This window comes from Aotus nancymaae, unplaced genomic scaffold (genome assembly GCF_030222135.1).
Source record: "Aotus nancymaae isolate 86718 unplaced genomic scaffold, 86718_ANA_hifiasm-v0.15.2.pri h1tg000007l, whole genome shotgun sequence".
Lineage (NCBI taxonomy): Eukaryota > Metazoa > Chordata > Mammalia > Primates > Aotidae > Aotus > Aotus nancymaae.
In genome coordinates, this window is record NW_026988418.1 from 53,712,257 (window position 1) to 53,729,042 (window position 16,786).

Genomic DNA, 16,786 nt, shown 5'->3' on the forward strand with positions numbered 1-16,786 from the left:
ACAGACAAACATCTTTAGTAACATTAACAACTAATTTTTCATGAGAAACCATGGAGGCTGGATGGCAACGGTGTCAAAGTACCGAAAGAAAGACTCCCAACTATGAATTCTACAACTATTTTTCGTAACGGGGAGGAAAACTCTTTTACTCCCCAGCTGTCTAAAGATAGGCCGCCATCATGAACAACACAGTAACTATCCGCACTAGAAAGTTCATGACCAACCGACTACTTCAGAGGAAACAAATAGTCATTGATGTCCTTCACCCTGGGAAGGCAACAGTGCCTAAGACAGAAATTCGGGAAAAACTAGCCAAAACGTACAAGACCACACCAGATGTCATCTTTGTATTTGGATTCAGAACTCATTTTGGTGGTGGCAAGACAACTGGCTTTGGCATGATTTATGATTCCCTGGATTATGCAAAGAAAAATGAACTCAAACATAGACTTGCAAGACATAGCCTGTATGAGAAGAAAAAGACCTCAAGAAAGCAACGAAAGGAACGCAAGAACAGAATGAAGAAAGTCAGGAGGACTGCAAAGGCCAATGTTGGTGCTGGCAAAAAGAAATGAAGTGTCTAGCAGTGAGCTGGAGATTGGATCACAGCCGAAGGAGTAAAGGTGCTGCAATGATGTTATCTATGGCCGCTGTGGACTTTTCACGAGAAGCTTAATAAACTAAAAACTTTCACGTGGAAAAAAAAAAAAAAGGAGGAAAAGAAATTAAGACATTTACAGATTTAAACAAATACTAAAGAGTGTCCTTCAGGCTGAAATGAAAGGACACTAGATAGCAACATGAAGCCCTATGAAGAAATAAAGAGCATGGCGAAGGTAACTACATAGGTAAATATAAACAACAGTATTAACTGTTTTTTCTTTGTGACTTTTTTTTCTCCTGTCTGATTTAAAAGGTATAAAAGGATGTATGTATGACAATAGAACAAAGGAAGGATAGGGAATAGAGCTATATAGGAGCAAAATTTTTGTATATTATTAAAATTAACTTAGTATTAATTTGAACCAGACTAAAATTAAGTTGTTAATTATAATTCCCAGGGCATCCACTACAAAAATGAATTAAAAGTATACAGTACAAAACAAGTGATTTAAGTGATACACTAGAAAATATATATTTAACATAAAAGGTAGCACTAGAGGACTAGAGGAATAAACACCCCAAAAAACAATGAGACAAATAGAAAATAAAGAGGAGAATAGCAGATGTAAATTCCACTTTATTGGTAATTATATTAAATGCAAATTAATCAGGCATTCCAATCAAAAAGCATATATTGGCAGAATGGGTAAAAAACACAATCCAACTATATACTAGCTATAAGAGACACAATTAAGATTAAATAGATAAAAACAAACTGGAAGTAAAAGATCAAAAAAGTTATACCATGCAAAAAGTAACCAAAGAGAATGTTTTATAATAATAAAAAGGTCAATCCATCAAAATTACATGCCACTTATAAAAATGTGCACATCTAATAAGAGAACCCCAAAACACATGAAGTTGAAACTGACAGAATTGAAAGGAGGAAGATAATTCAAAAATAATACTTAGAAACTTTAATACTTCACAATCAATAATGGATAGTATAGATAGAAGATCAAGGAAATAGAGGACTTGAACACTATAAATTCTACAGAACATTCCACCTAACAACAGAAAAAGGAATGTTCTCCAGTATGTACCATGTGTTAGGCCATCAGACAAGTGTCAATAAATTCTAAAGAAATGAAAATCATAGACAGTATGTTCTCTGACCACAATGGAATGAAACTAGCAATCAATACCAGAAGGAAATTTGGTAAATTAATATGTGGAAATTAAGCAAACATCTAAGTTATGTTTGGTGATCCTTAAACTCCTATTTAAGAGTAAGGGACTTAAAAGTTGCCTAGAAATTCTGTCTTAATGAGTAGACATACTGTAGGATTATTAATCAGGGCCCCTTTTCTGTTATCAGTTGGACAATTTTCCTGATCTCATCAGTTTGCTGTTACAGGACGAATCTTTCAATCTCACATCCAGGTGCAAGAACTTGTTAGCTAGTATTCTCAGAACTGGGAGGGAAAACGAGACTGGGAATAACTTTCAAATCAACATGTAGACTTTTATTTAATTCTCCCTGTTTTTCAGTATGATTGCCCTTAACCTCAACTGTGCCTAATGTTCTCAAATACAGAGATCCTCAGGTTGAAAGTCAAAGAAGAAGCTTGGATGAGGTAAAAGACCCTTTCCTGGAACCATGAGTGTTGCTTACTTATTACAGACTTTTAGACAGCACCTTTGGAGGTCCCTGCAGCCATCAATTCCTGAAGCATTCCAGAGCCCTGTAGCACCAGTTTTAGACTAATTCTGGGCCTTCTCCACTGACAGCAGAAGGTTCAGCTTTCTCTTATCTACAAACCAATGGCGGTGGGTCTATTCCCAAGAACTCTGGAGCCATACACAGGTATAAAAAACGTGACTACTTAAGCAAGCAATTCAGAGCAGGGTTTTCAGAAAAGCTTCCTGTACCACTAGTTCATCAGGATAATCAGAAACATTCATAGTTCAGAAAAGTTCATAGTTCTGCTGTCATTCCTTCTGACCCATACTATCTATACAGGAACCCCATTTTTCAGAGATATAGATGAAACCTCCAGGTCCCAGTGATAGTAGGGAGCAACCCACTGTATTTTGCTTTAGCTGATCTGCCTCATCAGATAACTTGGACAGAGCCAAATATACCTCCCTATTTTACCACATTCCCAAAAACCTCACTATTAACATCTTTACTTATTGCAGTTAAATGGTAAGTAATAACTGCGCAGATGGTGATACATGAATAACCAAATTTGAAAAGCATAGGAGTAGAAAGACAAAAAACTGACAGCAGGAATAATGGAAGGCTGTGTACCCAAAGCTGGAAAGGACTTAATCAGTACTGACCATCAGAATAAAAAGAAAGGTCAGCCTAGGTGGCTCATGCCTATAATCATAGCACTTTGGGAGGCCAAGGCAGGAGAACTGCTTGAGCCCAAGAGTTCGAGACCAGCTTGGGCAACAAAGTGTGACCCTCCCCCAACATCTCTACAAAATAATAATAATAATAATAATAATAGAAAGAAAAAAATGGCTATGAGAACCTGGGCAATACCTGTTAGGAGTGAAGGGGAAAGACTTAGTTCCAGCAGAGAAGTACTACATAATAAATCCTAAAAGCTTAATATGTCCAAGTTAAGCCTATATTAACTGTGAGAATGGTTAAAATGTACATGTTATACTGAAACATGGTATCTTAAAATTCTAAAACTATCAGCTCCCAAGCTTCTGTTCTATTTCCTAACTCTAAAAAAAAAAAAAGGATTTAAAAAACTGTATTATATCTATACTTTTTCCTGTTTTTCTAATTCTTCTATTTTAGAAACAACCTTTACCATTATAAAACATAATATGCATTCAATTTAGGAATTCTTAAAAATTCTAGATTTTATAGAAAAATAATATTTTCCTATACAAGCAGAGTATTCTCAAATGTTCCTAAATTTTAAGAAAAGTATCTATTTAAAAACAAATATAAACATGTAGTCCAAACAGTTAATTTTTATTATTTCCTGTTTTCCCACCAGCTCTAATACAAATTATAATGTCTCTTAAGCCATGGCTAAAATGTAGAATTTTAACTAAAAATTCAGCACACAACTACAAGCTCTTACCAGTTATCTTAACTAATTTTTACTTCAAAATACTAACAATCAGGAAAACACCATTATAACATAGCTTTCTTGGTTTTCGAACTAAACTTAACAGAAAAAAAATCCAAACCATTTTTTTTAGAAAAAGGCATACCTCAATTAGTGTAAGTCATATGCAAACTCTTTCTTCAAGTACATTTATTTTGAATACCGGAGGATAATAAAATTGTTTCATTCTTATTTTAGCTCTGCACTACAAACTGAGGAGCCACAGTATTTGATCTGACTTACTTTAAAACTACCCATCTTTACTCTTAACATACCCTCCCCACTTACCAAGATAGTATCACTAACTGGCCTTCCTCATTCAGTCTCCTCTCCAATTACGCTGTATCTGGCTGCTAATCATATTTCTTCATGTAATTTTGTTCAATGATCTTCAGTAGAACACCTTACTTCCAATTTCTAATCCAAATTTCTTTAGATTCTTCCAGTTCATGTCACAATCTTATTATTTTTTATTATATTTGTTTAAAATAGACTCTAACCAAGGAAAATGCTTGCATTCCACAATTCTCATGTCTGTGCTTTTTTCCTGAGCCGGAGTTTCACTCTGTTACCCACGCTGAGTGCAGTGGCATGAACTCGGTTCACTGCAACCTCTACCTCCCAGGTTCAAGTGATTCTCCTACCTTAGCCTCCCCAGTAGCTAGGATTGCATGTACCCGCCACATCTGGCTAATTTTTTAAAATATATTTTTAGTAGAAACGGGGTTTCACCATGTTGGCCAAGCTGGTCTCGAACTCCTGACCTCAGGTGATCCACCTGCCTCAGCGTCCCAAAATATCTGTGCTTTTTTAACATGCTCTTCCCCCTAGTTATTTCATTCCCTTTCCACCAACCTATACATGCCACTTCTTCAAAATCTACGTAAAAAATTATTTGTCAAGAAGCATTATTAATCTTATTGCAGATCATTTTAATTTTGTCAGCTCAGTAATTTAAATGTGTCATGGTTAAGTAAACTTCAAGTTACATCTTAGATCATGAGCTCTCTGGAGTAGGAGACATATCCTATGCTCTCTGTATATGCAACCCTACCCCTGGTGAAGCATTAGGTGAATTTTGTATGACAACTAACCCAGTTAAATAAAACATGTGAAAACTGGGGGAAAAACAACCAAACAAGATTTTTCTGAATACAAAAAAAATCAAATCTCCCAAAACTAAATTCAAATATGACATTCATTTTTGTCAAAAAAAAAAAATGTTAACATAAAACACAGCCTTGAGTGTATTTTTTCTATATACATTAGTCAGTTCTAAAAACTATAATTAAGAACATTCTAATTGTTTTATGTTAGTGATTTTCTAAATCTAGCCCCCAAAAACTGTTATGTATAAAGTCTCAATATTTTGGAGATAATGATCATATACTTTTTGCAACGCCTAATTTAACCAATTTGCTTTAGCCTTTCATACTTCACAATAAAAAAAGTTGGCAGGGGAGATTTTATTATTTCTTCAAGAAAAATACTAAAATCCTTGGAGCAAGAGCATATTAAACAAACTTATTACAAATTCCAAAAGACAAAACTTCTTTATATAGAGTAAATATTTTCTTTTTATTTTATTTTATATTTTTTAGAGACAGGGTTTCACCATTTTGGCTAAGCTGGTCTCAAACCCCTGACCTCAGGTAATCCGCCCATCTCGGCCTCCCAAAGTGCTGGGATTACAGGCATGAGCCATCACACCCAGCCTGTCATAAATATTTTTATTTATAAACTCAAAAGCATTCACAATCCAAATGTTAATGAGAAAGTCTTTTCATGTCCATTTCTGCACAATTTACGTATTTATTATTCAAAACTAGGTATATTAGAATGTGAAGATTTTTTTTATTATGTACTTTTAACAACTTTATTATAATACACATTTCAGAAAAAATTCTTTATCCCCAAAGCACCAATTTAATATTGCTATACTATGATAAGGTTTCTACTGCTTAGTATTTATGAAAAATAATGCTACAACTATTAATTTCATTTGGAAAAAAAACTTAAGCACTAAAAGTAAAAATCATGATCAACAATTTTATTTCAGTTTTCCATTTATAAAGTCTCTTACATGGGTTTTAACCATTTACACTTGTAAGTAACTGTTCATAAGGTAACATTCTAGTTATATTCTATTTTTCTGTTGAACAGGTAGATACCTATCTATAAAGAGAAGTACATCTATTTATTCCTACCTCTGAAATCACAATCAGAAATACCCAAATACTTTAATAAGCAACCTGAAATGCCTAATAGCTAACTGACATAATGCCTGGAAGCTATCATCAAGGAGGCTCTAAAAACCATCTATATAAGGAGGCAATCCACAACCTCCTCCACCTACTTCCTGGCTATATGCCTAGAGAATACTGTAATGACAGCAAGCCAGACAACTATGTTATCAGTGGAGACAATTCAAATCTCTACATTCTAAACAAAATATCAAGTCACAAAACTAACTTCTAAAGGATTACTATTAGTGAACACTAAGAAGCACCTCTCTGATTTTATCACTGGGGAAAAAAAAAAGAAGGGCCATAGTGCCAAATATCATTTGATTTACCTCTCAATGCCAAACGAGGACAGGAAAAAAGACAGATTCAAGCATCAATTCTCACTACCCTTGGGAAGGAGGACAAATATGCCATAAGAAGTTCAAAAACAAAAACTCCTGTCTCTACAAAAAATAAAAATACAAAAATCAGCCAGACATGATGGTACACACCTGTAGTTCCAGGCACTCAAGAAGCTGAGGTGGGAGGATTGCTTGAGCCTGGGAGATGAAGGTTGCAGCGAGCCAAGATCACACCACTGCACTCCAGCTAGGGTGACAGAGTGAGACCCTGTCTCAAAAAAAAAAAAGAAAAAGAAACAAGCAAAAGCTAATTTATGGTGATACAGGTTAGAACAGTGGTTACTTCTATAGGAAGAAATTAATAGGAGGGAGCATAGGCACCTTTGTCTGTGAAGAAAGACATTCTACATCTCAATCTGGGTATTTCATTTAAAATAGACTCTAACCAGGGAAAATGCTTGCATTCCACAGTTCTAATGTCTCTACTTTTTTACATGCTCTTCTCCCTAGGTGTAATCCAGTACCTCCCAGTACCTAGGGAGAAGAGCATGTAAAAAACCGTAAGGTACCTGGGTATACTTACATGTATAAATTCAATGAGTTGTACTTAAGACTTGTGCACTTCACTGTATGTAAGTTATACACCTAAATAAAATTATTAAAAACAAGTCACCAATAATGGCTAAATCTAAAAACCTTTTCTCTGTTCTCATCCTTCTTTATCAATCTCCATCACATTGCTAATCACAGAACATCAATATTCCCTAAATGAAACCCTTTCCCTTTTGAAGATCCACAAGGCTTTGTTAGGATGTTTCTTCCAGCCTTTTCTGTAGTGTCATAAATTCTCCTAAATATTAATTCAATATTTGGAGTTGGTGTCTTGCTCTGTCACCAAGGCTGGGGTGCAGTGGCATGATTTAGGCTCACTGCAACATCCGACTCCCAGGTTCAAGTGATTCTCCTACCTCAGCCTCCCGAATAGCTGGGATTACAGGTGTGCACCACCATGCCCAGCTAATTTTTGTATTTATATTTTTAGTAGAGACGGGGTTTCTCCGTGTTGGCCAGGCTAATCTCGAACTCCTGACCTCAGGTGATCTGCCTGCCTCAGCCTCCCATAGTGCTGGGATTACAGGCGTGAGCCAGCACACCCGAGTAATTCAGTATTTATCAAGTGCTCATGTATGAGACATGAATTAGGCACCTCCAGTATATATTCCCAATCTTGCTCGCTCGCTCGCGCTCTCTCTCTCTCTCTCTCTCTCTCTCTCTCTCTCTCTCACACATACACACACCCCAAACCACATTCTTTAAACTGGATTCAAGCCACTGTATTACCTGGTTTCAAATTACATGTGCTGTTTTAATTCCCATCACTTCTTTACAGGAATATTCTTCTCAAGCATTTTGTTCTCAATCATCTTTCATGGTTCAGTTCAATTTCTATATTATTCTTTCTGTATACCCCATAGGACTATCTATAAATGCACTGTCCAATACAGTAACTAACTATATGTGGCTACCGAATACCTGGTCTGACTAGTCTGAATTGAGATGTGATTTAAGTATGTAATCCAACATATTTTGAAGACCTCACATGGTTAAAAAAAGAAAAAAATGTAAAATAGTTCAATCATGTGTATATATGTTGAAATAACAGTATTTTAGATATGCTGGGTTAAATAAAATACATTAATAAAATTTCACCTAGTTATTTTATTTTTGATGTGGCTATAGAAAATCTAAAATTGCATTTGTGGCTCAACTTATATTTCTGTTGAGCAGTGCTGACCTATACAATCTACTTATAAATGCCCACAAATTATCTTTTTCTTCTTCTTCTTAAACTGATAAAATACAAATTGTCTGTATTTATGGTGTATAACATGATATTCTGAAATCCATATAAATTATGCAATGGTTAAACTTAGCTAATTAACATATGCATTACCTTACATAGTTATATTTTGTGATGCAAACACTTTAAATATACTCTCCTAGCAATTTTCAGGTATATAATATTAACTAGTCACTATGTCCCACAAATTATCTCTTAACATATGTCATCTTCCCAATGAGTGCCAGAATTCAACATTAAGTTTTCTTTTATGAATTAAATATTATATTAGGAATTACTAATAGTAACTAAGTTTTAAGTGCTCATTGAATTTTAATATTCCTTTAAGATTTTTAACAAGAAAGTTTAAGGCATTTCAAAGTGTAAAAATATTTTAAAAGTTTTCAGATAGCTATAAATTGAATATGTCATATGTCATCTGTATTTTACTTACATCCAATTCTAAGTCAAATGCCCAACCAGCATGGAGAGATAGCATGACTAAACCTGTAGTAATTCAAATCCCATAAAGTATCAGTTCTGACTGAGTCTGATTTTCTTCATCTTAATCACTCAGTAAAGAAAAAGGCAGCATCCATTTTAGTCAGTATCACTGTACCAATGTCCAGCAGCCAAGATAAAGTGCCTTTATATAGTGATCTGAATAGATAATGTGAGCAATATGACACCACTTGAAACAAGGGTAGGGAGAAAAATGTTTTTATAATGCTAAGTTTTAAAACTAGGAGATGAAACAAATGGTGTAACAAGGCAAAAGGATATATATGTAAGAAGGATAGGAAGATAGAACAGAAAGGTCGCCTCGCTAGACCTTTCTCAAAACATACCTAGGTTACAACTTGGCTGTTCCACTATTAAGTGGATGTGTTTCGTCACATGTAAAGTGGGAATATACACATCACAGGATTATTAAAAGAATATAGTAGATGCCTAATTAATGACAATGTCATTTGTCTTTAATACTAACAATTATATAATGGTAATAAGATTATGAGTGACTTCCCCTCCTTCACTTTCCAAATTGCTGTAAATATTTTTTAAGCATACATGAAAAACTTACAGTATTTCATGCTAGCACCCCTCCTCGAGTGAACTTAAAATTACTTTTATTAGCTGTCTTTGACAAATTTGCTTATAAGCTTCAAATCTGTGTTTTGTGCTAGGAGGTAAGTGGTAGAAAGAAAATTAAAGAGGGGGAACTGGTAACTTTAACACCATACCAGCACAGACATATACAAAACAAAGAAAAGTGAGGAGAGGAAAACAGCAAAAGGAAAGCTGTTTGGGAAATTCCCAACTCAGACTATCCAATGAAAAGACCATATTCTACCCTCCTCAATCTAGCTACCTACTTGCCACTCCTCACACTCATCTTGGATTTATGTGTACATTACTAACACGCATAGCCACTCACCTTCTTCTCCCTACTAATGGTCACCACCACATGGCCTCATGGTCAAAAACTGAAAGAAGAGTCAAGAAATTCAGGATGTTGTAACAAAGACAAACCAACACACTGGTTGGGAAATAACTTCATTAAAATGTACTCATTCCCAAGTGCATCTACTCATCTGCTGACAGTGCTGGAAATGCATTCCTGAAATATTTAACCTGGTTATAAGATTCTGCTGCTAAAATCAGAGAAGGCATACTTTGATGTCTACCTCTCATTTGTCTTTATAGATAGGGCTTAAAAATGGACATTAGCAAAAGTATGTAACTCCAAATCACTCACAGGTGAAAATGTCAAGTTAATGTGGAAAGAATAATTAAACAATGGTAATAATAACTATTATTACTCTGACAGCTAACACTTTACTCAGCATTGTATGCCAGAAAGCTAAGGACTTTACATGAATTATGTACTATAAACCCTAAACCTCTATGAAGATGGTAATTATTAATTCCACTTGCCTAGTGCTCACAGTTAAATTTGAACCCTGCCAATTTTACTTCAAGACTTAGACTTTTAAACCTTATTACATCCTGCCTCTTTATATATGTGTAAGTACAATTGCAATTGTGATTCTATGTGTGTCTGTGTGTGTAAAGTATTCAGTGAGTCAGTAGCAAACAAAAGGCAATTAATTCCAACTCAGTGAAGGCTTTTACCCACCTTCACAAACCAACAATAAATTCGGAATCGCCGCCTCTTCCCCAATAAATAGTGCTCTGAAAATACCAGTTATATAGTCATACATCATTTAAGGATGGATGTATGTTCTGAGAGATGCGTTCTTAGGCAATTTGGTCATTGTGCAAACATCACAAAGTGTACTCAAACAAACCTAGGTGGTAGAGCCTACTTACACACCTAGGCTATATGGTATAGCCTATTGTTCCTAGGCTACAACATGCTCCCGTAAAGCATGTTATTATACTGAATACCATACACAATTGTAACATAACTGTTAAGCATTTGTGTATCTAAATATAGAACATAAAATACAGAAAAGTACAGTATTATACTCTCATGGGACCACGATCATAAATGCAGTCCACTGTTGACCAAAAAACATCATTATGCTGAGCATGACTGTACTTAACATCTTTCTCAAGAAACTGATGAAAAAGATACTTGTAAGTAAAATATTAATCTTTTCAAAAAATTAATTGATAGACTACAGGTAAACATGCTTTGTAAACTGTAAAGAATTTTAATCTTAACACTTTATTAGATACTTTTTATTTTCAATTGTCTATTTGGCTCATAACATATTTACGTTTCTAGAGTTTGTACGAAGTCTTTTTTTTTTTTTTTTTGAGACAGGGCCTCACTCTGTCACCTAGGCTAGAGTGCAGTGGCACAGTATCTCGGCTCACTGAAGCCTCTGCCTCCCAGGTTCAAGCAATTTTCCTGCCTCAGCCTCCCAAGTAGCTGGGACTACAGGTGCGTGCCACCACACCTGGTTAATTTTTGTATTTTTGGTAGAGATGGGGTTTCACCATGTTGACCAGGCTGGTCTCAAACTCCTGACCTCAAGTGATCGACCCACCTCGGCCTTCCAAAGTGCTGGGATTACAGATGTGAGCCAACACGCCCTGCCTGTACAAAGCCTTTCAAAAGCTGTATTTTCAACTTAAAGTAAGATACACATACCAAAAGACTAACACATAAAATCTGCATTTATCACTCTAACCCAACTTCAATTCTACCAAAATCTAGACTGCCAGAATTAAGTTCCAAGGAACAAATCACTTATCTTTACTTTTACTTATAAGATGCCAGTTCCAAAGATTATAAACAAAATGGGAAGGCTACAGCTAGCAGACAGGTGGAGTAGGGCCAAGATTAGTAGGAGAGTGGAAAGAAAATCTCTCAGAAACGCTAACCCTAATCCAGTCTCACTATCTCCCAACCAAGAGATGTGTGTACTGCTGCTGCTTCTGCCCAGGCAGACTCCTCCTCCTCTTCCTCTTGAAATCCTGTTTTTTCCCTTCCTGGAAAGTTATTTTCATAGGACTTTCTGTTTTTCTTCCACATCTCTCAACTGTCAAAGAGTTTCTTACCTTGAAATTAAAAGAATAAAAATACACTAACTCTCCATAATCACATGAGAGTTCTCAGGAAGTTCAAAAAGGACAGCAACTCCTGACTGGAGTGGTGCCTCACTCCTGTAATCCCATCACTTTGGAAAGCTGAGGCGGGGAGGTCACCTGAGGTCAGGAGTTCAGGACCAGCCTGGTCAACATGGTGAAATCCCGTAACACAAAAATTAGCCAGGTGTGGTGGTGGGCACCTGCAATCCCAGCTACTTGGGAGGCTGAAGCAGGAGAATCGCTTGATCCTGGGAGGCGGAGGCTACAGTGAGCTAAGACTGTGCCACTGCACCCCAGTCTAGGTGACAGAGTGAGACTCTGTTGTCCCTCCGGCCCCTACCAAAAAAAAAAAAAAAAAAGAAAAAAAAAGGATAGTAACTCCACAGTTCAACTTGGCAGATCTGCAAAAAAAAAAAAAATCAGAATGCAGAAACTAAAGACTTAGAGATAAGAAAACATCTTTTTCATGGAAACTTCCTCTCCCTGAAGAAAGAATGTAATTTAGTGTTCTACTACCCTCTGGGTCTCCTGTGATCTTCAAGTTAGTTTTTTAACGGGAAGAGGAGAAATCTTTTAGCCAACCAGCAGGGTGAGCTAGTGCTAGCATCAGTTCCATGATTCTCAAATCTCCCAAAACTCAATGGTATAAATGGCTTGCACTATTAACAGCAGCTGTTTATTTCCCTCTAATAAACCTTAATCAAAACACCACTTCTAGAACTACTTCAATCAATGTTATACCTTACAACTTTAACATTTACAGATTTTCCATTTACAAAACAGACATTCTCTCTACCAGAAAGATTAATAACAAATAAATGTAAATACAAAGTTCATTTGAATATGTATCCATAGTATTATAGTTTCCACTCTTCATTCTCTTGTTTTATTTTACAAGGCTGCTAATGTAAAACATTTAGAACATGCTTTTAAAAAACGGCTAAAACCAGTGCTCTATAAAATCAGGGCTAGATAACTCAACATGCCAATTTCTACATTTGCTGCAAGCTACAATCGTCTTAAGACCTGACTGAAAAGCCTTCCCACAAGAATAGGATTCACTTTTCCTTCCAGAATCACATCCTAAGAAAATGGCCTAAATAAGTAACCCTAAAGAACAGCATTTAGGATGACAGAATAAACGGACCTGATCTTTCTCTAGATGGGAGATATACCACCACTTCTATTCTCCTTGAAACTTCCTTTTCCCCTCCTGCTACCCATTAACAGTCTAAATTCAACCAAGACACTCACTCTTATAACTTGAATGACAAATTAAAACTGGAAAATGTTTAAGGTTGGCAGGTGACGGACCACTTTATAACTAACTACAAATAACCTGAAAGCGACTGTAATTATCACCAAATGAAAATGTAAGTCTACTCACATGTTGAAAATTATAAAATAGCTTATCAATTTACAAAAATCAACTTAAAAGCACCTTAAATGACCAATAAAAACTTTTAAAACCTTAAAATAATTTAACTTTTTTGCTAAGTTTGACATTCAAAGAAGTTAAAGATCACTATAGGGTCCCACCATAAATGACTGTCACTACTTGCTGAATTTCCCAACAGACCTTACAGATACCACTCAGTAGAAGTAGTGGTCTTAAAAAGTTGTTTTAAACAAAAGGAACATTCTGAGTGGCACATTCATTTATTCAACCAAAGCACTAATACAAAATGAAAGGCACCATTATTTTCAGCATTGATCTCATTTCCTTTTTTATGTAATAACTGGCAATAACATCAGTTATTTCAAACTTTCCAAAAAAATTATCAAGTACCTGGTTGTTGTTTTTTAATTTTTCAACTTCTGGTTCAAGATTGCTTTTGGAAAACCTTAACATTCAAAAGCAACATTGCTCTCAAACTATCTGATATTTCTGTACTTTGTACCTGATTTTATTTCACTGGAAGTAACTTTAAAAACTAAGTTACCATATAATATGAAAATAGTTTTTTTGGTTTTTTTTGAGACAGAGTCTTGCTCTGTCACCAGGCTGGAATGCAGTGGCACAATCTCAGCTCACTGCAACCTCCGCCTACCGGGTTCAAGCAATTCTCCTGCCTCAGCCTCCCGAGTAGCTGGGACTACAGGGGCATGCCACCACATCCAGCTAACTTTTGTATTTTTAGTCGAGGGGAGGGGGTGTTCACCATGTTGGCCAGGATGGTCTCAATCTCATGAACTCATGATCCGCCCACCTTGGCCTCCCAAAGTGCTGGGATTACAGGCTGGAGCCACCGCACACAGCCAATATGAAAGTTTTTTAACTTACTGACACCGAAGTTCTCACAATCTAATACTATTTAATTAGTAAGTATTCTCAATAACATTCCCTTGTTTTTTTAACCATTATTAGTTGTAGATATTCATCTCATCCCAGCAATATGACAAAAACAGCAATGGATAGAAGCTGAAAGGCAATTTTCCATTATGCCACTAACTTAACCCTCTGGTCTTCAATGTATTGTAAAAGAGGGTAACGGCAGTTGTTCTTTGATACTCCTTCCACTGTAAAACTGTATGATCCAGGAATACATTGTGCTAATATTAATGCATCTCCTATTCATTAATACAAGACCGTTCTGTATTAGAAAAGCTAAAAAAGAGTATATATCTGAAAAGAAACAAGAAAATGAAAGTTTTAAGTAATGTTGAAAAACCCAAATTTCAATTTTACACAGAGATCTAAACAGTCACCTAATGTGTTTAAATATCTCTTCAATCAAGGAATTCTGTTAATGGCCAACACAAAACATTAGATGTTTCAAAAGTATGTACTTCATTAGTTAATACCCACCACAAAATATGATATAATTGCAGTATAACTTTAATTTGTTCGAAATTCTAAGACTTTTACAAGCAATACATACCACTGCATTAACACTAATCAAGCTTTATGCTTAACCAATTAAAATGTCTAAGCTACATTATAACCTTGTTATAAAAACCTTGTTATAACCACTAATTTTTTCTTAGCGAATCTACAAAAATGCAGTATTACTGTCATCAAGTTCCCTAGATACTTACACATGTCACTGAAGGCAGAGAGCCAGGTTTCCTTTATTTGAGGAACTTTAGCTGTCTATTTTTTGAAATGTTTTCCTTCTTATGGGACCAAAAAATGTTTATAACTAAAGCAAACTACTGCAGGGAGGGAATCCACAATTAAAGCAAATCTACCATCCGGATGCAACAAGCGTGGAATTAGTCAGGACTGAACAGGATAGATGGTGGTGGTTTGACATTTCTGTTGAAATTATTAACAAGACAGGACCATCATTCGCCCTCAATTATGTTTATCCCCTCGTTGAGTTTGATGATCACACAAAATCTGAAGTCTAAATAGAAGTTTTATAACAACAATATTCAAGTCAATATCACTTATACAGTTCAAGAAAACTTTTCCACTAATGTTGCTAAACCATAGATGGATCCCAACAAGAGAGTCGTCTGTAGAAGTCTTGTAATAAGAAACCTTTAGCTCCACCACCTAAGTTTCCAATCACTGAGAAGAGTCTGGGACAACTCATCTTCAGGTTCACGGGAGAAGTGGAGCACACCTGCTTTCCTCTGGCAGAGTAAGCTCCCAGGGCCACGAAGGCCAGGGAATCAGACCTGGAGAGGCAAAAAGCTTTAGCTGGACACCCACCAAGCCCCTGGCAACCCAAACACTTCGAGCGATTTACCTCTTGCTGTTACTTCCCAGGCACCTAGCCGCGTAAGATCTTGCAGGACTTGGGGGGGAAGGGCTATGCGGTCCTGTCCCAAGTAAGGGGAGGGGTGTGTACAGTTAATGCCAGAGCTGGCGCTTCTGGCCACACAGAGCAGCCTCAACGAGAGGGGTTGGTGACTGCTCTCGGCCCGCCCCGTTACTCAGTGCATTGCAATGGCGACCGCCAGGCTCCCCAAGCCGCCTGATCTCGGCCCCTTCCCCCTACTGCTCACTGGCTGCTCGGCTTCATGTGACTAAACAAAACCCCCAAGTCTGGTGCCCAGCTCAGCCCCTTTGTGTCCGCTACCGGATCCTCCGACGCCGCAGCGGAAAGCCCCCCCCCAACCCCCCGCCGAGTCCCGCCCCGCGGCGGCGGCCGCCGCTCACCTCAGGCTCCGTGGCCCCCCGCGACCGCCGCGGCCGCCGCCTCCCCGAACCCGGGGCCCGGGCTCCTTGTGTAGCACCAACTCCGCCTCCTCGGCCGCCGCCGCCATCTTAGCCTGTGCGGCAAAATGCGTCCTTTTGGATGGTTGGGACCCAGCCTAGGGCGTAGCTCCCCGGGCCCGAGCGCCGGAGGCCGGGTCCCCCAAGTTCTTCCGCCACCCTCAGTCCCGCCGCTGCCACAGCCCAGAGGCCCGAAACGCACTCGGGTCCCAGCGAATCTGACCAAATAACCCCTGAAACTCACAGTTTGGTGCCGTGTGCGTCAAACCGGGGCGACGTTGGGAGCGCGCGGCGTCCCCGCGTCACACGCCGCTCTGTACGCTACTCGGCTCCAGCGGCCCCCCTCCGCTCCCCGCTTTTCGCCTCCAGCCCCGGTTCCCACGGCGCAGGCGCGCTGCTTTCCCGCCTCTGCCGGGCTGCGGGCCGCGGGGGTGGCCAGCGAGGAGCTCCCGGGAAGCTTCGCGCTGGTGGAGCGTCTGGGCCAATTAGACAAATGGGGCAGCGGAAACAGTGCACCACTGTTCTCGGGTGCCAGAAACCAAACAAGGTCACCTCCCCCAGCACTGACCTAATCACGCCCAAGGAGGTTCCCGCCCCAAAGTAGGCACGCTCCAAATATGGTGGTGCCCAAATTCTGCAAGACCCAAGCACTAGGCATGCCTAGGCCCTTTAAGGTGGAACAGGCCCAGGTTTGAGTTCCACGATCACGAGAGTGCAAAAATCTTGTTATTTTTCCCCTGCTGAGGGAAACAGCCGAAGAATGCAGTATTTGCCAATCACAACTGGAGTAATGGCAGAGGGAAGGTTTTAGAATCTTAAGGGGGCAGATTGTTGGGAGTTGCTTGATGGCCACGCAAAGCATCAAGTGTGACATCTCAGTTACCCGG

At 38.1% G+C, this 16,786-nt stretch overlaps 2 protein-coding genes across 9 annotated transcripts in view; one reads left to right on the forward strand and one right to left on the reverse strand.

Moving 5' to 3' along the window:
* ZNF644 (zinc finger protein 644) overlaps positions 1-16,232 on the reverse strand; it is a 105,853-nt gene extending 89,621 nt beyond the window's left edge. Inside the window, exon 1 of one of the 8 annotated variants that reach the window (XM_012434248.3) lies at positions 16,144-16,232. The gene's annotated coding sequence lies outside the window, so the exon portion shown is untranslated. Of the gene's footprint in view, positions 1-6,480; positions 10,792-14,770; positions 15,424-15,842; positions 15,860-16,143 lie in introns of those variants that run through there. The other 7 variants (XM_012434256.3, XM_012434249.3, XM_064372603.1 and 4 more) reach the window with 7 other exon arrangements.
* On the forward strand, positions 147-691 carry LOC105704804 (small ribosomal subunit protein eS24-like). The gene has a single exon (XM_064372610.1). The coding sequence runs from the start codon at positions 180-182 to the stop codon at positions 573-575; it is 396 nt and encodes a 131-aa protein (XP_064228680.1). The 5' UTR covers positions 147-179; the 3' UTR covers positions 576-691.
* Positions 16,233-16,786: the final 554 nt, after the last annotated feature.